Source organism: Actinia tenebrosa, unplaced genomic scaffold (assembly GCF_029948245.1).
Source record: "Actinia tenebrosa isolate PJP-AT-01 unplaced genomic scaffold, QUT_ActTen_1.0 PGA_scaffold7__59_contigs__length_16204524, whole genome shotgun sequence".
Lineage (NCBI taxonomy): Eukaryota > Metazoa > Cnidaria > Anthozoa > Actiniaria > Actiniidae > Actinia > Actinia tenebrosa.
In genome coordinates this window covers 8,571,726-8,593,832 of record NW_028292584.1, presented here as the reverse complement: position 1 = coordinate 8,593,832, position 22,107 = coordinate 8,571,726, and the positions used below count along the sequence as shown (strand labels likewise).

At 38.4% G+C, this 22,107-nt stretch overlaps 1 protein-coding gene across 1 annotated transcript; it reads left to right on the top strand.

The window, feature by feature from the left end:
• Positions 1 to 1,549: 1,549 nt before the first annotated feature.
• LOC116305929 (gamma-tubulin complex component 6) lies at positions 1,550 to 21,048 on the top strand. The gene is made up of 31 exons (XM_031715930.2): positions 1,550 to 1,886; positions 1,962 to 2,125; positions 2,757 to 2,857; positions 3,217 to 3,337; positions 3,823 to 3,950; positions 4,442 to 4,475; positions 4,556 to 4,716; positions 5,421 to 5,622; positions 6,238 to 6,463; positions 7,001 to 7,064; positions 7,446 to 7,518; positions 7,776 to 7,885; positions 8,165 to 8,256; positions 8,921 to 9,060; positions 9,433 to 9,582; positions 10,125 to 10,206; positions 10,724 to 10,812; positions 11,178 to 11,281; positions 11,629 to 13,571; positions 13,650 to 13,742; positions 13,963 to 14,022; positions 14,785 to 14,869; positions 15,499 to 15,640; positions 15,939 to 16,098; positions 16,824 to 16,861; positions 17,357 to 17,413; positions 17,971 to 18,046; positions 18,134 to 18,188; positions 18,426 to 18,525; positions 19,101 to 19,362; positions 19,886 to 21,048. Exons 1-31 carry the CDS (start codon positions 1,559 to 1,561, stop codon positions 19,975 to 19,977), a joined length of 5,532 nt encoding a protein of 1,843 aa, XP_031571790.2. The 5' UTR covers positions 1,550 to 1,558; the 3' UTR covers positions 19,978 to 21,048.
• The last annotated feature ends 1,059 nt before the right edge of the window (positions 21,049 to 22,107 follow it).

The following is a 22,107-nucleotide window of genomic DNA, read 5'->3' as shown; positions in this document are numbered from 1 at the left end:
AGGGATGTATTTAACGCTTTTTTAAAAATATATTACTTTGCCAACCTTATTTTTATTAATATTAATGACAAATAATAATGTTTGTTTATTTATTAACATAAGATCTTCTTTCAAAAGTTCTATAATCCTAACATTGAACAAACATCCGCGCGGTTTGGTCATATAACAAAGTAATCATATATAACGACGATTATATTGTACGTCGGTTCTTTTTGATATTCATCCTTACGTCATAGGCTGACTTCCTCATTTGATTCAGTTGTCTCACTCTCTATACCAATTGTTTAATTTCTTATTTTTAATTTGAAGTAGTTGATTAGACAAAGTCTAATGAGTATTTTTCTTCAACAATGCACAAAAGCTAGCACAGTATTTACGATACAAATGTCCAGTGGATTTACCAACGAGTCAGCAGTTGACTATCGATTATTCGTTTTGTTTGTATTAGAAAAATAACCTCGATATAGTAAAACATTGCCGCCAGCGATAAATCACAAGGAGAGGTTCCGGCGTCCACTAAGCTAAATGAGTCGGCATTCTGATAAGGAGGTATAGCGCGATCCACTTAACAACTTGCGTCGAGTTTACTATCGGCTGGGAAAAAAGGAAGGATTAAATATTAAGTATGTTGAGTCAAACGCATAGAGTTTTCGTATTGATAGGTTGCAAGCACTCCCAAGAGAGTTAAAAGACAAAAACATGGCGGCCATTGTGGTACCGTTAACAATGGATGCTAATGAGAAATCTTTTGTTAAGGGTACCAACATGGCCGCGATGACGTAACGTGCAAACGAAGAATTAGTGGGAAAAATACTATACATACTGACTTACAGTACAAACACGGTAAGACAATGCGTAATAACATTGAAATGGCTTCTATTATATCTTCTTTTTAAATTTTCCAGTCATAAATAACGCGTGGTTATGGCTATGGTATTGTAGATACGGCACGGCTACAGTAGGCCTAGGGCTACAAATTTCACATACTGTTTCACACTCATATGAAAATACTAGTAATACTCATTCTGGCAAAAATTGTTTATCCGAAGCTCGCGCATTCATTTGGCTTGTGTCGATCATGGCGAACCATTCTGATGGCGAACAGAATGATTTTTACGTTGCGTTTTCCCAGTGAAATGAAGGTCAATAACAAGGTCAATGTAGCTGGCTTTAGAAAGCAATCCAATGGTTGCTTATCAAGTGCACCACCAGTACATTGAGTCATTGATAGCAAAAAGAAGAAAAGCAATGACTGCAACTTGACCCACTAAGCCGCAAACGGCCCCTTTTTGTGCGCAATTTTTTCTACTCCATGAGTAACGAAAGTACTTGCGCTTCCATACTTTTAAAGCAATCAACCGATTATTACTAAGTGACAGACATATCAATACCTTTTAGATTTTCTTTTCAATGAATGAAAACCGCCATCTGTTATACGATCAATATTTATCAACAAGTGACTATCAAAATGATGATGGGGTTCCTGTGTTAGAGGTAACCATGAGCCCTCGCGGGTGTGGTCAGGCGGGATAATCGAAAAACATGGCGGACTATAAACATGGATGATAAGAGCGAAGGAATAACACTTCTTTTCCACAAGCTCTGCGAGCTTTCCTTCCTCCATGAGGCGGCCAAAAGAGAAGATGCATATACGAGAATTCGATATACAAAAGCCAGGAGACTCAAAGTCCAAACTGTGCTGTATGAAAAATTGTTTGATGAACTTCAAGCACCTTGGTCTGTGTCTGAGGAGAAGAAAGACGATAATACAAGCTTAAACCCATATGAAAAGATTGCAGTGATTATTTTTCAGCTAAGATTAGCTCGGAAGTTTGATAGAGCGGACCTTTTGGAGTATTGCACTTCGAAATGGAGGGCTATACTAGGTAGGGGGAGGTAGTGGTAAATAATCGAATACGCAAAATAAAAATGTAAGCTTATTGTATATTTTTAAATGCTAGGTACTTCAACAGATTCAGTGGATATAAAAAGCCCTAGGGATTATATAAGTGAACCAGATGCCATATTGAGGTTCGTTGTAGCACTGTCTGGCACAGGACCACTACAGCCCTTGCCTGCCCTTGGACACCAGGAGGAACCTCTCGCTAATAATATGCAATACAAGGTGCCAATAAACATGCTTTTAATATGAATGTCAAATCAAATACACCTCTTTAGCTTGGGTGTAATACTTTCAGACCATGTGTTATTTTATTGAGAATAATTTTTTTTGTTTGAGTCGTATCCAACATTTTAATGTGTCTTCTCATGGCTACTGTTAAACAAAGAAGTGGTACTCAAGGGAATAACACATGGTCTGAAATGGAAAAACATTACAGTCAAGGTGAAGGGGTCTATTGGAATATTATTATAGTTAACAAATAAAATACAGTATTTGGAATTCCTAAATGGAATTTTTTATATATACTCAAAATGCAAAATGAGATAATGGAAATAATTATATTATGTCGACCAGGATACAGAGACTGTGTACTACATTATAAATTTCCTAAGGGCATCTTCCCCTTTTTGGGATTCATCTTTTTTGTCCAAAATAGTGAATCAGAAGTGCAGGAAATAGCATTTCTGGAATCCATATTTTAAGAATTTCTTTGGGAGCATGCACCCATACATCCTCTCATTTAGTTTTGTATACTCAGTGATGAGATTTGTCTAAAGTTAAAGTTTTTGAGATCAATGTCTGTGATGGAGTAATTTTGTATCTGATTAAAATCTCACGCATGACTTCTTCTAAGGATTTCAAGAGCCATTTACCAGAAGGTCCACTGTTGAATACTGATAGTTTGAAACTGAAAACTGAAGCCCTTCTTGCTGAACACTATGTCCAGTATTCCAGGTATCACTAATGATATAATTATGCAGCCATCTAAAAAACAAATCTTAACTCACCTAAGACTTTATTTACATAAATTTGTCCTTCAAATTAGTAAAAATAGAGTGCAGCTTTTATGGGTATGAGATTTTACCTGTTGTTCCCTTGAAAATGAAATTCCTCCCCCCCCCCCCCATACATATAATGTACCTAATCAAGTGTTACTTGTAAGTAAAGAAACAACACTCAAGGAAATGACATAATCTAAAATATGAAAAAAACAATGAAAGACTTGTTCCTTGGCCAGTATTTTATGTAGGTTAAGTTATTAGCAATGACTAATAGTGCTGTGTTAAGGTATCTTCTTACCTTTGCAAACACAGTGCTCTTTTTGAGAGGCTTCCCACCATTGGACAGGATGTGCTTAACCAGACTACCAGTCTTCAGATGTTTTCCCAAGTCACTGGTCCTGGACAAGGAAGAAATAGGTTCTTTGCTCTCCAGGTTAGCCTAATATAGAACATAAATGTCCTTATCTAGAGGTTTTCTGAGATAGAGGACATAAGAAGATTGTGGTATACCTATACTGTAGCTTCAGTACAATCTTGAGGTTTTGTGCGAACACATGATTGTAGCCATGTTGTATGGTAGGAACAATACATTATAATGAGAAATAATTTTTAATTCTCTAAGGGATTCTATTGTTCTGCCAATCTAAATGTAATGTAACCACTGGAACATAATCATGCAAAATCTCTATGTACAGGATAGTGTTTAGTGTGCAATAACCAACTTTCGATATTCTTTTTGAGTGATCAAGCACAAAACATTTTGAGTTGGAGCTCTGGGGAAAGAAAAGAATAAGTATGAATACATTGTTGTTACCCTTGGCCTCAACTGGGATTGTTTTTTGCTTGATTGCTCATCCAGAATATTGATAAATGGCTATTGTTTCTTTTCTTAAACCACTATTTCATCTTGGTTGACAGGAAGCAGGAGAAGCACCACATGACAAGGAAACAAGAAAAACAGTGTTTGGAGCATTAAGCCATGGTTATACTGAAGATATGCAAGTCAAACTGGGTCTTCCAGAGTTGCCTTCATCACCACATCAAAAGTAAGCAAAAACTGCATTAAATGGTTTGATTAATCAGTTTGTTTTTATTTGCTGCTTAATTTGTGAAGTCATAAAGCTGCATTTCCCCATTCTAGTTCCTTCCCATCCCATCCAATCTCATCCCGTCTCATTTCATCCCATTTCATATAATATCATCTAATCTCTTCTCATCTCATCTTATCTTATCTTTTTAGCTCATGCAATCATATCTATTTTCTTCTTTTTTATATCTTCCTTTACCATCTTATCTCATCCCATCCTCATCTCATATCTTATCTCATTCCATATCCTGTAACAATCTGTTAGCAAATACAGTATTTTTTGGCTCATTTGAAGTGTACAAAATCATTGATTAATCCTACATGTTTTTGTACAAAACAATTTGTCCCTGTTAAAAAATAATTGCAAAATTAAAATGTTAAATCAGCCATGAATTAGTCTGCCCAGGATTACTATTTTTAAATTTTCTTTAAATCCTTTTTCTTTTGCAGAACATTTGGCATATCAACTTTGCCAACAGCACAGGTATACTCTTAAATTATTACAAATTAATATATATAAGTTATAGTTTTTAAACTTTTCATTGATGTTTAAATATTTTTTAGTCTCCAGATGATGAGGGCTTCCATGAACTGACTGAATCATCTATCACATCTTCAAGGGCGTCAAGCTCCTCTCCATCACAGCAGACAAGTGGGGAAGATATTTGGGAAGCAGCTTTGGCACTGCCCCCCCAAAAGTTTTATACATGGGAAATGGGAGGAAGGTATGCAAATATATCGCATGATTTGGGTCTGGATGGCTGGGTTGCCTGTGGAGTGACACTGGTAACCCAAATTGAAATAATAAAAATGAAGATGTTAGTTTGGTTGATTTTTATAAATTAATTGGAATGGTACGCAAGCTACGATTGGTCAAAAACCATGTGTGATGAGGGTGCCTTTACAAATACATCAGAATAATCCAATATTTTTTCGTTTTTTGGCGTGTTTGTTATTTTATAAAACAGATCAAAAGCAGTTTTGTGTTTGATACTCTGATCAAAACACTTGGGATGTTGAGAGAACACTTGAGAAGCTGGAAACCACTCTGCTATGTGTCATAGTTTCCTACGCTCCTCTTGTGTTCTCTCAACATCCTGTGTGTTTTGATCAGAGTATCAAACACGAAAACTGTTTTTGATCTGTTAAGTAACTCTTTGTTTGGTTGAAAGGAATATTGGTAAAATTTTCATTTTTCCTTTTTTTTTTCTTTAGCTTTTATTTTGTGCATAGCAGCAGTCCAGTAAGTGGACTCTGATAAAGGACTTTGTCCAAAGTGTCAGTATTGTTACAAACATTTTTTATGTGCCATTTAAGTTTCCTTTTATTCACTCATAGTATTCAACACACTAAAGCAGTCCCAACTACTAACCACTATACATGCTTGTAAGTAGTATTTTGAGCTGATTAGTATTTTGAATATCTATAGGAGAGATGGGCTTACAGAGTTTCCATATATATCTGAAGCTGGTCCTGCAGTGTTTGATGAACTGTATAACCTGGTGTCTAGACAGCTGTCATATCTAGTGAAGACACCCAGCCATTACACCATGGTATCCTTGACAACACTGGTCACCCACTCTCTGGATGTCCTTATTGGTGTCCCTTCAGCAACATACCTTGTCAATACTGTGAGTATTTAAATTGGTTCTAGATCCATAAATCTATAGACCTTGTTTTAAGTGTGATGTCAATTGTAATGGAAAAACAACTTCTATTTTGGGTCCAGAATAAAAAGCAATTCTACCAAGATTTTTTTATACTTTTTCTTCATGACAAGATTGAAAAATGGAAAATGAATCATTGAGAACAATTTTTGCTCTATTTTAGTGATTTTGTGAGCAGTTGGATCTGAAAATACAAGCAACAATTCAATATCAATATCCATCCATTCTTTTATACATCTACTCTCCATCTATCCATTTACCCATATATCAATGCACTTATCCATCAATCCACTTATCACATTCAATAAATTTTATTCATTCAGTAACAAAACAAAACAAAACTTCATCTTACACACCTTAAAATAATGGACAGTTGGTCATGATGACTGGTCAAATTAGTTTTAGCTGGGCTATACCTCCTTTCTGGCTCAATCTTATTTGTTAAAATGACTTGCAAGGAAAAGATTTGACTGGAAAATCCCTAATCGTGGCTGGACATTTTCCTATGAGAGGCCATTATTTTAACGCCTGTTCTAGTGAAATATTTCTAAACTTCCAGTTATCAAACTCTTATTTCAGGAATCACTTGGTTTCATTGTCAGTCCTGATGTGCGTTTATCAGGCTGTTCTCCCGAGCTAATACAGAATGTACTGAGTAAACTAGCAGTCATAGGCACTGATTATGTACGCTTGGTCAAGTTCATTCATAGAGAGAGCCACTCTAGAGGTTTGGTCCTGCAAGCATTTCTTGGAGGATTGAGAAACTATTTGCAGTGTTATAGAGCTACTGTTCTAAGTGTCAATGGTGAGAACATAACAACAATTGTCTTTATTCAGAGAGGGTGACACCATAACAGTTGCTAACCTAAGCACTGATAAACATGATTGTGTTCCTCTCATGTTTAAGGATACAGAATACCCCATTTTTCTGTGGCCTTGTTCTAGTTTTTATATGCATCTAAAATTGAAGGTACAAAAAAATGCAATCTACCTAACAAAACAGGAATAACTTTTGAAATAAAAACAAAAAATCGGAGACGTGGTTTTGACAAGTGATGTGTCATGGATTTAGAAGCCAATTGGCAAATAATTTCGATAAATCCTGTTGACCTGGAACTTACCACATTTGAAGGGAAATTTGTGTGCAATGTTTATGGTTCTCTGGTTTTCCTCCCAAAACATAACAAGATTAATTTCTAATTTGCTCATAGGTTGTTTCAGTAAACTAAATTAATAAATTAAAATAATACTTTTGTATTTAATGTTTTTGCTTCTTAAATTTTTTTGTTAGCAATAGTTAAGTTGAGGTTGTGACCTTTCAGCATTTTGATTTTCATTTCAGCATCTACAGTAAACAGCCCATTCCAGCTTAGCTTTACATTTCAAAGTCTTGGTAAACAATTGAGGTACTGCTATAAAAATATGTTTTAAAAATGCTATATACTTGTAGATCTGTTATTGAATAGAAACATCTGATGATTCCTTAATATTAGAGACTTTACTGTGTTCCTTTGCCCATGCATAATTACTCTGGGTTTCAAAGGCTCTCTCTCTCCATTGCTTCTTTGTCATAGGTTTTGTTCTTTGGTGACAATGAAACTTAGGAATGAGAGGCAATGAAGTGAGAGAGCCTCTGGAACATAGGGAAAGGAATGCTTTTGATAATCTCTGAAATCTCTGGGAAATATACATGCATTTGATGTTTGTTTCTGGGGCCATTTCCCTCAATGCCAAATCCCAGATTCACCTAAGAAAGCAGTTTTGTGATTTTGGTTTTACTCTGTCAGGTTCTTATCAAACATGTGCATGTGCTCGAAGACAACAAGACCACCAACCAGCCCAAAGCAAGGCTTCCCAGCTGTAAGTTCCCTGTGAAGTTATTATATCAAAGTTGTGCATAGATCTCCTCCTCTCTATAGTAATCTTCTCTTCTCCTTCTCCTCTCTCCCCTGTCCTTGGTTATTCCAGTTAGCTAGCACCTGCCCCTGCCTTGCCCCTACCCTGCCCCTGCCCTGCCCCTACCCTGCCCCTGCCCTGCCCCTGCCCTGCCCTGCCCTGGCAGATCACGTCTATAAATAGTTTTTAAATAACAGCTGTATCTGATATTTTTCGTCTAGGGTGTGAAGTTACTTTCTTACTTATACAAGCTGGCTATAGACTATTCAAGTTCAGAGCACTACCCGGTGCTGCTATCATTACTCAAGCATAGTTGTACACCATACATTACGTGAGTAATATTGATCAGTGCTCCATGAACTTTTTGTATTCGATTCCTGTTTTATTGATTCTATTTCCCCTCCCTTCCTTCCTTCCTCCCTCCCTCCCTCCCTCCCTTCCTTCCTTCCTTCCTTCCTTCCTTTATTGTGTGCAGTTGTTCGTTCATTGTCGTTTATTCTTCTGATTCCAGCGTTGTGTCAAGGCAGATTAATTTGTTTCATTAAAATCCAGACTCTTTTTGGGGAAAATGGGTATTGCAATCTGATCGTTATGTTTATAATTTCATTAGGTTTGTCCAGCAATGGGTCTTTCAAGGAAAATGTATTGACTTGTATGGAGAATTCATCATTGAACTAGACGATCAGTTCCTTGCTTATCGAGGTAAAATATTAATACACTATAACTTTTTTTTAATATTGTAATTGTAATTGTTATAATTAGACCCATCTTGCTTACTCATGTATCAGATTTCACCCGTCTTGCTTAATGCGGAAAAAGTAGGTAAGGTGTTCCTACTGCTAGACGGCATGGGTCTAACTCTTTTTGACTTAAATGTCACCTAATTAAAAGAGTTAATTTGACGGCGCATTTACGGCACGAAATTTACGATACCATTTGAACCAATCCCAGCACGGTACTCCCAAACCTAAGTTTCAGTGTCGTACAGACTATGGATAATAGCGTGAGTCAAAAGGCTTGCCCTAGCACTAGGAGTACCCAAGCCTCATGCATATCAAAGAGTTTTCCTTTACAAGGTCCAGGATTTCCAACACTAGCGATTCTGGCCGACTCAAGCAGACGCAACTCCGTGTTATCTCTGTGAAAAGAAGCAGTGCGAGCGCAAGAAAACATAATATTTTGTTCCTCCCGTGTTGACATGTGCTTGTGTCTTCGACGGCTTGCGTCACTATAGTGAGAGACATAGGCCTTAAAACTCTACGGAACGTTTAACTGCCATTGGTCGTGCCATTAGAAAACATTTGACTCAAGATCTTTGCAGATACTTTACTGAACTTCATGAATCCTCCGCTTTTTTTTATTTCAGACAAGCATTTCTGGAGTCATGGATTTGTAATCGCTGAAAAAGACAAGCTCGAATGTGTTCCCCTCTTCCTCAGTGAACTAGCAAATGATATCTTTGTTTGTGGCAAATCCATCAACCTTTTAAAGCTATGTTGTCCTGATGTATGTACTAGTGTTTGATAACTAGGGTTTATCTAATATCTGATTCGGGGTCGACTAAGATAAGACCAGGGTTGGTGTGCACTTCCTATCACTGTATGGCCGTGGGCTCGATACCTGGACCTGCTATCATATGAAAGCAAATTTGCTTACAAGTTTGTTTTCTCCTGTTCTTCAAGGGGATTTCCCCGAGTTCTCCGCCTTTTACTCCATTAAAATTAGCTTTTAAATTTCATTTAAATTTGGCTTTATTCACATACATAAGCCTCACTGCTCGGGAGACTAAACAAATCACTATCAGCGTGATTGAAACGTATATTTGACAATTTTGAAAGAGTTACATTCCATATGTGTTCTAATTTTTCTATTTTGCAGCATTTTTTGTGTGATTCTGGTGTTCTTCCTCCTAAAATGGAAGTTACATTTTCCATGTCTAAACTAAAAGCTATCGACCAGAATTGCCGTGTTTATATCGATTCCATGGAGGCAATTGCGAAAAATATCGATGAACAAAGAGAAAAGAAGGTACGTGAGGATAGCTTGACTCCCTAGTTTCAACAGTTTATGCCTCTTTTCATCAATTGTTTTGTTTGCTTACATAGAATAGACTTTTAATAGTGTCGCTTTGCGCATAGACTTTCGCAAAGTCCACCGCCCTTTGTGCATCTTAACTCGGGTGCGACTACGTCGCTCGCTCGCTACGCTCAACAAATTCTCACTAAATAAAAAACTCGAATAAGAAGCTCCTCGGGAGACAAGAGAGATTGACTTGGGGCGAGTCTACTTTGCGCACTGCAACGTCGTTGAACCAGTTACGGCGCAAAAGAACACTTTTCAATCAATGAAAATGCTTTGGCGCGATTCTATAACCGTCAAGACATAAACGGCAGATTTTGTATAAAGCCAAGGGACGTGGCACTTGGAACCCTCGCGGTACACCATTGAAAACTTCCTTAGAACTAATCACAACGGTCACTTATTCTCATCATTCAGTAAAATGCTTCACTGTACCACCACAGCGTGTTCTTCTTTACTTAAATATCTCTTGCATGATATGTTGTTTTTAGAAATTAGCCGTAGCAGAAGCTAAAGAGAAGGCACTTTTAGAGGAAAAACAGCGTGCTGAGAAAGCACTAGCTGATATCAATGGTGAGAAAAACATTATAGACCCCTTTAGGCAATTCATAATGCGGCTCAAACGTGAGGGAATAAACAAGGAATCTCATTTTCGAGGATTCTAAATCTCTATTGCCTTTTTCTTCAATGGAATTGAGCTGCTCTGGGAATAAGCTGCATGTTGTCTGTATGGGTATTTTTATTAAGTTCGTTTTAAGCTTGTGTTCGACAAACTTTGTTTGTCTTTCTGAGATGAAATATGCTGCAAAATGAAGAAACACGATGCAAAAATTTGACTTGCGGTCTCACTACAAGGTGGTCTTATAATTACGGAAACGTGGGACTTACGAGTTGTCTGGAGGGAGGAAAATCGGAGTTTACAGAGAAAAAACTTCAAAACATAGGAAATGGTTCTACTATTAACCCTTAGATAGTGGTACGATGATCAAACCAACGACTACAGCTGTGAAAAACAGCGCATTAGCAGCGCACACCGTAATTACTTGCCAGGTGTCATTCTGATGTTTAGGCATGTTATTTTTCCTTCCAGGAATGATCGAGAAAGTAAAGGAAGCTATTAGCGTAAAGAAGAAAGAAGATCTACAAATGCTGAAAAAGCAGATGGAAGATGCCATAAAGGTGCAGTAAAATATCTTTATCTCTCTTTATCTTAATGTCAGGGTAAGGTGCAACTGTTGCTCGGAATGTCTGACAACATCGTAGAAGTGGAATCGGTATCTACATCTAAAACATTAAACGCAACAAGTTTCATCCTGCGACTTTTACAATTGCTGTAAAATTGGTACAGCAAAAAAATATTTTTCTTTAAAATCTGGGCTGGGACTCCTTAGTTTTGTTGCAAGCGACATCCCGTGCAGTGCGTCTTAGCTTTTAGTTTACTAAACAGGGAAATCCTATTTTGATGCTCTAGTTGCAAGTCTATTGGGAGATGCTGTTATTTTTTTCCATGAATGCCTAACACTATCTGCGTACTATATTTTTAGCAAAAAGAAGACATAAAAGAAAGGGAAATGGATGAAGACAGAAAATTCATGGAAGAAGCGATGCATCGTTTTGATGAAGCAGATGGAGTTAGGGAAAGGGCAAGGTAAAGGAACAAGAGCCTGCAGTCAAATATTCTTTTGCTATCTTTCTATATATAGAACATTCTAAAGGCGGGTTTAGACGGTACGATTTTCGCCTACAACTATCGTATACAACACGCTCGCGTCTGTTGTAGGCGAGTTGTAGGCTTGATTTACACGCTACGACTCGAGCTGTAGGATGGCGCGAGCGTGTTGTATACGATAGTTGTAGGCGAAAATCGTACCGTCTAAACCGGCCTTAACAGTTCAGTAAAACTGTCTTTACAATCAGGAAGTTTCATTTCTGATACATTCAGTTTATAGTTTGAGCTACTGCAACTAATGCATTTTTTATTTTATTTTTCTACAGACAAGAACTTATAGAGTACTACCAAAAATTAACAGAAGAAATGGATAGACGCGAGGAACGTGCTCAGTGGACCATCAAACGACACGAACTGAACAAGACTAGGATTGAGTTCTTTGCACGAGAAAAGGCTCAACTTGAACAAATGATCAAGGAAACCTCAGAAAAAGAGTCAGAAAATCTTCCTTCTGCTAAAGGGCGGTCAAAGCAAGATGAATATACCACAGTTAAAAGCACTGATTCGCTAGCTAACATTAAGGCAAAACACACTGAACGTATAACACCATCTACACCTAGTCCAAGCTTGGTATCCCTTATCGCCAGTGGTGTCAAAACAGACGCTCTGGTCCAGTCACGGGCAAGAAAATCTGTGAACCAATACACTGATGATACTTCAGACTCTGGTTTTATTCCTGGATCAAAAGTTACTGGTACTGCTTTTCCAGAAAGTAGGGTCATGAATGATGAAGATGATGATGACCACACCCTTAGATCAGTACCTCCTCTTGAGCATGATGACTATGATGAAACTAATACTTCTGAAGCTTCTTCAAGCATATCAGCTCCATCAGGAGCAAGTGGACGAGGGAGAAAGCAATGGTCTAGTTCTAAAGGTATTACATCGAATGATGTGAAGGCCGAGAGTAGTACTACGACATCCAGGCGTACTTGGGATCCAACAGCTGGGGAGGTGCATTTAGCAGAGTCACCATTTCCACATGGACACCCATCTGAATCTTCTATTCAATTTGCGATGTATGGTGATAAAAAATCTGATTGTACGAATGGTGATGCGCCACTAAATATTAAATCTAGTCCTAATGTTCTTCCTGCTGCTCCAAATCCTAGTGACTCTAGTTTACAGAGCACTCTATACCCTGAGTCAAGCCAGGGCGTGGCTACTCCAACGAACACTGCATCTGTAATCGCAGATTCTACAGAAGACAAAGAAGGTGAGAAAACTGCCGAACTGCCCGAATTAAGCACTCCTTCGAAAGATATTGATCCAGGTATTCAAGATTTTCTTCGGAGTCTTTCAACAGACGTCACGAAGCCACCTTCAGTTCGTCACCCTTCTAATACAGCATTTCAAAAGTATACGGACGAGGAACAGAAAGGCCTGGGCATTAAAAGAGCGACATCGCCCTTTGGCCACCATACTCAGTCAACCGCTCAAGATATACTCTTTCCTATCGAAGGAGCCGCTGATGAGCTACGTGAAAGGTCGCAGTTTGGTCATCCGGCTGACTCCAGCGCTCAAAATGTGTTATACATTACACAGGAAACCCAGTCAACACATGGGACTCCAAAATCGATATATGGACACCCCACAGATTCGAGTGCTCAGAACTTATTATACATTACACAGGAAACCCAGTCAACACGTGGGACTCCAAAATCGATATATGGACATCCCACAGACTCCAGCGCTCAGAACTTGTTATATGCTCAACAAGATAGTCTAACGCCATACGGAACACCTAAATCTGTTCACGGACATCCTACAGACTCTACTACACAGGAGGTCTTGTACCGCGGTAATGATATAGCGGCCCCTTCACATTTACATCGGTCAGCATATGGTCATCCTTCTGATTCACAGTTGGTTGATAACTTTTCGGTTGCGAGTAGGAATATCTTGGCACATACATCAAGGGGTCACTGGGGCCACCCTTCTGATAGTAAAGTACAAAAACTACTCGGGGATATATCAACACTTTCGGATATTGGACAACATGGTACTAGGGGTACTCCCCCTGCGAGTGTTGTTCAGGACATACTTTATCCAGAAACGACCCGTGGAGCTCCCCCTCCTGATTCGGCGAAGAGTGTGTTATATCCAGGAGAAGGAGACGGTATTTCAGGGGGGACAAGGACCTCTACTCGTGGACATGAACCTGCTGTGACAATTACAAAACTGATGTATCCCAAAGAACAAGAGAAAGGTTTGTAGCACGTAGTTTCAATTGCTTGTTTTAATAAAAAGTTCTTTCATTTATTTTTATATTTTTCATTTTTTTAAGACATCGAACCTGAACCAGCGAAGCCTCTACAATTCGAAGACATCTGGGTTGCATCACTGGTTCAACCACTTCAAGACAACTTTGACATTTTAGGTATTCATATTAACTGACACTCTGTTAGCCACTCCGAAGTCAATGGAAAAAAAAATTGTCGAGTTGGCAATGCAGTGCACTGTGGGACAGTTTTAAAGGAAAAATTATACGTATTCTTTGAAACATGATGGTTTTCTGTTCGTATCACGACTTTTTGTGTGCTCCAATCATGTGAGGGCATTCTGTAAACTGATGTTACTTTTTACTGTTCGTTTTACAGACCAACATCCTACTACAGACCTTTTGAAAAGTGCGCTTGGCCCTTTAATGCTGGACCAAGGTAAGACTATCCAATCAAATACTTGATATATTTCCCCCATTTTTCATTTCTTTTTTCAGTTATCCAGTGTCATTTCGTTAATTTTTTATTATTATTTTCACTTCATAATTTATTTTAGCCTCTTTTGACAGTGCCTGTCTTTCTTCTCATTAGCAGCATTTAGAGTTCTAGAGTTCATTTATTTTTTATTTTCTCTTTCACGTCACAATATATTTTAGTTTCTTTTGACAGTGCCTGTCTTTCTTCTCATTAGCAGCATTTAGAGTTCTACTAGTTAAAAACGTTTTATTTTAAGTTTCATTATTTGCATGCTTAGATATAGCAATTGTTTTTATTAGTTGACTCTCTACCACAAAACTGAGATACAACAATTTACTCAGATATTGCCAAATATGATACTGGAGTTATTTTTAGTAATCTCCTACGCAACGGCTACGAGTGTCGTCACGTAGGAAGCTACTTAGGGGAGTAAGCGTTGCGTGACGACACTAATAGAGCGTTTCCATGTGACGTCACAACGTCCATGTTGGTGTACCAAAACAATACATTTTCTATCCTCAGGGAATTGAACTCTATTTTTATCCAACAACTGTGCAGAAAGTTCCTATTGTTTGATACACCAATATGGCTGCCTTGTCACGAGTGAAAATGCTATATAGCGGCTGCATAGAAGACTAGATTTTCATGTGTCATCGAGTAACATTAACATTAGTTTTTTTTACCGGACAGAAATAACGACTTATCACTTCTCGTTTGTTTTAGATGACGATGATGATATTGATGCTGCGCGGTTGATGTCATTACCAGTATTAATGCGCCGTTCTGTTACAGCTCCCCTCACCGCACAGTAAGTCTTACACAAACTAGAATATACCTTTAAAATGAATGGGAATTCTGGTCCCACAGAGTGGCTCTTCATCCAACCAAATTCCTCTCTCTCTCCCACTGAAAACTACCTCCATTAAACGACGTCCATCTATTAAATGAGCAACCTCTATTTTATGGCCATTTTCCAAAGATAAAACCGAAAATGTGACTTTTACAACTGGGCAGGTTGGTCGCTTAATAGGTGACTTAATAGAGGTTCTGCTGTATAAGTGGGTTCCAGTAAAGTGTGCCTTGTACAGCATTGTGTACTTAAGGATACACAATATACACATGTTTCAATAATCATTGTCATCCCCAAATGCGATAGGTCATTCCAACATTGAAATGGTTTCTTTGAATACAAAAAACATTGAATCAGTCACAACACTAAGGTCCATGTTCTTGACGAGAATAAGAAGCAGAATCACAAGTCATTCTAGCTATTCTTGGATCTTGGAATGACCTATTTCCTATCGCTTTTTGGCTATCGACTGTTGCCTATCGCCTTTGGCGATGACAACTTTTATTTTAATAGGTGTATATCGCCTTTGGTTATATAGATATCTTAATTATGCGATTCTTCTCAGGATGGAAATAATTTTATTGCAGAATTTCCCTGGTGAACTCAGCTGTAGTAAAGTACTTTATGGAGGAACTAGAGCTACAGCAACAATTTGAAGTGTTTAGGAAATTCTTATTCATGGAGGATGGTGAATTTTCTCTCTCTCTTTCGGACCAAATGTTTGAAAGGGTACGCTTCTCTAATAATTAAGTCATTTATATTTCGTTACCGGCAAAAAAAACTTATTGACTTGTTGACTTTTTTTCGTATAACGGTTTGAACGTGCCGTGCCTTGACGGTATGGCTGCCATCATTTTTACAGGTTGATAGGCGGTGATCCCGCTACTGATAGGTGCAATGCACCGTGCTTTTTAAAGGAATCTTCATTTTCAATTCCTACCGTGAATTCCTTAACCAGAACTTGAAGTTTGAACAATAGATCGAAAGGGATTGTGGTCATAGTCTTTGATATTTTGTGTTTTCACAGTTGTCTACAGGGGTTACCCCGCGTGAATTTTGCTCACCAACTGTGATGAATGGAATAGTCACCAGGGCCTTACAGCTCTCGGTCTTCGCGAATAAGACTGGTTACGAACAGCAACTCTCATTTGCCCTAAAATCGATGCCAGACATGTTTAATCTAAATGGTAAGGTGTACATACTATGTCTACTATTAGAACAACTGTTATGAGTTGCGAATCATAGTAATGATTACTACAACATGGTTCGCCATGCTTTAAAGCATTGTCGTACCCAGACCTACTCAATAGCCAAATCGTAGGCTTACTCAGAAGTAAGTAGGGTTTGGGTACGAGAATGGCCGTAACATTGAAATAGCTTATTTTATTATCCACTTTATCACAAGTATTGTGTAGTGGCACTGTACTCGAAACTCAACGCAGGGGACGGTCTCGGTTTGCATTCCCAGACTCGGCGAGACTTGGCATTACACGAGCAGAGTTCTCAATCACACGCGCCGCTCTAGCGATTGTTTCTGTTGCGACGAAGAAGCTTTTGGTGGACGTCAATCAAGACGTTTCCATGACATCCTATAGGCACGTGCCCTTATAGCTTTGTGTTTTCCGACAATGTTATGGAAACGCCTTGTGATTGACGTCCACCAAAACCTTCTTCGTCGCGACATAAACAATTTCTAGAGGGCGCGTGTGATTAAGAATGGCTGTAAAACGAGAGCTCAGTGTTCTCCGGGTTTTCCATTTTTCCTCCCTCTGCAAAGTCTAACAAGCTAAATTCCAATTCAGTCTCTTAGCTAGTCGTGCCCAGAATTAGATTAATTAACTTAATTAATTAAAATGTTCAATAAATTAATTTCGAATTGATTAATCGCATGGCTTACATTTTTTTCTTATAGATATTGGCACTCTAGACTTCCTGGAGTTACGCTATCATGTAAGTAAAAAACAGTGCTATAGCATAGAAGAGCATAAACATTATTCGTGCGCATTCTTTCCGCGCAGAGTGGTCGTTGTAATTGTGCACAAATGTCACGATATTGACTTTGGTGTTGTGTATGAGGTGTGGCGTGACATCGAAATGGCTTCCCAATGTTGCCATCCAGTCAAAAAACAAAAGATATGTTTTCACCAAAGTTGTGGCATATAGGTTATTTTGCGGTAATAGTACTCATGATCTCATCCCCGAGACAAGGTAGTTATGCCTAAATGAATACCAGAAATGAAATAAGTGAAATATACACCTAGATATTAGTAGGAAAGCGACGGTGTAGAGGCTTATGATGAAGGATAGTAGTAGAGTAGAAGGAAATGGTAAAAAAATCAAATAATTTATTAGCATTTGTATGGCAGAATACGTAGGCGTGCTCTCATAAGCGTCAAACACCCATAAGAAGTCCTTAAATTATGCCTTTGTATTTGTTATCTTTAGGTTCAGTGGCCAGTAAACGTCGTGATTACTGAGAATTCTATCATCAAATACAATAAAGTCAGTAACTGTATACTGTAAGACTATTTGCGTTAACAGACTAGTGGGCTTATAAACGGGGGGGGGGGGGGGGGGGGGGGGGGAGGGGGGGACTTAAGACTGGAAGGGTATTTGCGTTAGCAGACTAGTGGGCTTATTATATGACCAGGGGTGCGTATAACCGGAATAACTGGAAGGATATTTCCATTAGCAGGCTAGTGGGCTTGTAACCAGGGAGCTTATAACTGGAAGGATATTTCCATTAGCAGACTAGTGGGCTTATAAACAGGGGGTGGAAGGGTATTTGCGTTAGCAGACTAGTGGGCTTGTAACCAGGGGAGCTTATAACTGGAAGGGTATTTGCGTTACCAGACTAGTGGGCTTTTAACCAGGGGAGCAGATAAAAAGAAAGAATCGGCAAATCTTCAAAAAGGAATTTCACTTAGTATTTATCTAAAGCAATAGACCCCCTACAGTATATTTCCAATAGAATTTAACCTTCAAGAGAAATAAACTCCATCATATTGTCTTTATAGTTAAGCTGCTGTGATATTGTAACGTCATGTTCTCTGTTCTAGGTGTTTTCGTTTATGCTGCGACTTAAGAGAGTAGCCTGGGTGCTAAGAGAAATTTGGTTTCACTTAAAACACATAGGTAGGTTTTTCATTTATATATTTATTTTTATATCTTCTAACTATGGTAACACTAATTCAGCACTCTTACTTTGCGTTTTTTTCAAAGGGTTTTCTCGTCGTGCTGCAGGATCACCACAACTTAGACAGTTACAGTTATTCAGGTAATTCTTTTTTGAAACTATTCTGTATATTAAGTTATTAAATTTTTTGAAGTATTAGCCATTCGAGGTCGGGGAAAAAACTGACGCCATCTTGAAAATATTTCCCTTAATACAGCCCCACAATGCACTGCAATGCCAACTGGACCCAGTTTTTTTCTCAACCTCGGTAAGGCTAATATTTCACACTTTTCCCTCTCTGTGTCTTTTTTTTTTTTCTTCTTCTTTTTTTCTCCTTAGGCATGAAATGCTTCATTTTCTGCAAAATATCGATGGATATCTGTCAAACCAGATACTTAACGTAACATGGGTTGAATTTCAACAAGAATTGGCTACAAACGTGAGTAGTAAAGGAACATAACACTTGTGTTTCATTCAAGCCTGGTTCACACCAATAACGCATGCGCAAGAAATGTTTACACTCGAAACGCAAATTCAAGAAAATTAAGTAGGCATGTGCCGGCAGTAGTGCTTCATAACAAAAAAGGTCTTCCATTTGCGTTTTTTCCTGTGAACCAGGTCTACAAAGCTTTTCGCTGTTGTATCACAGCGTTGGAAAATCACAACAGAGCTAGGCTCCAAACTAGGTGAAAGCACAAAGATCAAATTAGAATTTAGGTGTTGATTTTTGAGGAGGGAAAAAAACCGGAGAACCCGGAGAAAAACCCTCGAAGCACGGGAGAGAACCAACAAACAACTCTACTCAATACGACATCGAGATCGGCAGCGCACGCCACCGGTGCTTCCCCCCAGGTGTTACGAATAAACTGGAAATATGGATGACAGAGACATTTTTGGGTGTCCTTACTAAGGAACTATATTTGTATGAAGTGAAAAGAGTGGAAAGGAAAGAAAAGGAAAGAAAAGTAAGGAAAGAAAAGCTAAAAGAGTTTGTATTTCTTGTGCATGTTCCAGGTTCGTAATCTAGACGACCTTCATCGCCGACACACAGAATACCTCAACAAAGCAATCTTCAGGTCGCTACTCAGCAAGAAAGCCGCACCGGTCATGAAAATAATCAACGATATCTTCAGCCTCGTCCTCAAATTCCGCACACAGTTAATGTCGTGTCCATGGCAACAGGATAGCGCGGGGGGTCACGTGGTCCATCCTCGCTTTGACGTCATGTGTGCAACTCATAGAGCGTTCAAGGAGTATTCGGGATTCTTATTTACAGGTGAGCAAAATTAGAATGACTTTGAACAACTCACCGTATACCGACATTCCCATTTCCAAATATGTAATTAGTATAATTGCAAGACTGTGAAACGACACGGCATGGCACACAAGCTACGACATCTTTTCAGCCCAGCAATTACAGCAAAAGTGAGCTATAGATTAATACTCCTTTCACAAATGACCACGTGTGACCACGAATAGTGGTTCCAAGTCCAGGCTGGAGTTTCCGCGCATGATATAAAGTATAGTTTTGCTATGCGCGGAAACTCCAACCTCGGTTTGGAACTGTTATTCATGCTCACTGAACGGAACTGTAAAATGGAGTATTGGCTTGTTTGACCAAAATGCTCGAAAACACGTCACGATCTAGGTTGCAGCGCATTTTTATATCGGTTTTTCAGGATCATAAAATCTGCCCCATTGCACTACATTTATTTGTTTATTTATTTCGCCATATACAAATACATGTATAGTAGAGTTAGGATATTTAGTTAAATTCATCAATATTTGTATTTTTATAGTCGTGAGTAAGCTGGTTCGCCGTGGGTATCAGTCTCATTTACAAGACTTCCTTCTTCGACTCAACTTCAATGACTTTTACCAGATGGTATAACCAACAACAACCATGGTATCATTATATAAGTCAAAACGCTATTGTACCGAGATCCATGGCTGTCACCAAGGGGGTTGCATGGCTATATAATTCTTTATTCAAGGTTAACGTCAGTTTACTACATAGTTAATTATCCATTTTCTCTATTTAACTTTCGGCGTTCTAAGTCTCTTCTTCTTAGTTACTTACATCTTATCGCTGCAATTATTGTAATTATTGTCCTTTGTGCAGTCGTCGAACACCAAATTCCTAGCTGGCTCCTTGTAACTTGCCACGACAAGTTAATCTTTGTTAATCATTTCCCTTTTCCTTACTAACTCTTACTAACTGTTTCAAATTGAGCTGATCCTCTCAGTATGTGAAGCAACTTATGGGGCTGCAAATTGATTTGAACCCATGCCCTGGCGATACCGGCAACTTATGGAGCCAGGAATCGCCAGGGCACGGGTTCAAATCCCGTTCAAGACTCGAGTCCCGTTCGAGTCGTTCAATTTGCAACTCCATAAGTTGCTTCACATACTCCGAGGATCAGCTCAATTTGATACATTACAACCGCAGTAAAAATATATATTTCATATATATTCACATACACTTACTAACACTGTTGTTAATGCAGATCAGTATTTTAACAGTTTTCGCGAAATTTAGTCTCCTTTTATGTAATTTTCTTGTCAAATCGCGAAATTAAATTCCCGCGAGAATAAGTAACAATAAGGTACCTTTCAAAAGGGTTCCTCGTGAATACTCTCGAGGTTCAGAAGCGAAATCCGATGCATTAGTAATGAGAAAAACGTAAGTTAACTAGGTAATGATTCAGGTAGACGTCTGCTCCGAGAACTAAAAAAAATTCTCAAAGGTTTCCATTGAATGGCTCCTGTGCCTTGGTGGCGCCATGGCGAGTAGATTTGCAGACATGTAAAATTAATTGTAAAATAGCTCTTAATTTTCGACCCAAAGAAAAAGAAAAAAGAAAAAGAAAAAAAACACGGATGCTTTTGTTTGATAATATTTCTGAATAGACCTCTTCGGCTCTGGCGTAATGTTTTCCCATTTCAGACCAGACCACGATTCATTCCCTAGAGTATCATTTCTTTGTTTAACGCTTGCGCTCGGTTGCAAATGAGAAGGCACATGAAATTGATGCAACTCAAACAAAGAATCTTATCCTCAAGGGAATGAAACGTGGTCTGAAATGGGAAAACATCCGAGCCAAGGAGCTCTATTTGTTCTATCTACATTTTAGGAGATATTTATTCGAAATCCAAAAAAATCATAGGATTATACGCCAATTCTTAGGGCACTACGTTTAACTTTACTACAGATTCCTGCACAACTCAAAGTCTACTTACTCTCACTCAACTTGTAACACATCCTCGGGAACCCCAGGGCCGTAACCAGAACTTTTACAAGGAGGGTGCACGTCGAATAAAATCGGACCATTGATCGGTTTTTATTACCAACTCAGTGTTGAACCAGGGATCTTGCAGGGAGGTGCACATGCAATGATTTGCAGAAAACCAAAACTAAAAAAGGTAACCAAAAAAAAGGAGATGGATGAGCGGACCTTAAGCTTAAGCACCCTGTGCCCCCCCCCCCACCCCTCCCCCCGGGTTACGGCCCTGGAACCCAGGGGTAATATTTTGTCGCTCGTTTCTCGCTCCGAGAAAAAATATAACAGTAAAAAAAATGTTATATTCCGATGGGAAGTAATTTTTTTTTTTTTTGAACTTTTACCGGAGTCTGTGACATCATCTATACTCGGAAGAAATCTAAATCTAAATTCCGAAGAAAACATGTATTAAAAGGGTAGCTCGATAATTTACATCTATACCAATATTCTCAAAAGATAAGATCATTATTATAGAATATAATATACCACAATATTCTGGCGTTAGTAGGATATTAGCAACTATTTCAATTGAAGAGACTGGATCTCAATCAGTAATTCCCTAAGAAGCTTCCAGAAATTCAATCAATTCTTGCTAGGATCAAGGTAAGTTAAACATTTATTTTAAAAAAAATTGAACTATAGTTATATTTTATTATTACTTTGCTGCGTCGATAAAAAAACTTATTTTTGGCAGCTCTCTACACCCTCAAGGAAAACGAACGCAAAATATGACATGTTTT

Coding starts and splice junctions, on each gene's coding strand:
- LOC116305929 (XM_031715930.2), top strand. CDS start 1,559: ATGGATGATAAGAGCGAAGGAATAACACTTCTTTTCCACAAGCTCTGC. Junction 5,623..6,237: donor CAACATACCTTGTCAATACT/GTGAGTATTTAA, acceptor CTCTTATTTCAG/GAATCACTTGGTTTCATTGT. Junction 16,099..16,823: donor AGACATGTTTAATCTAAATG/GTAAGGTGTACA, acceptor TTTTTCTTATAG/ATATTGGCACTCTAGACTTC.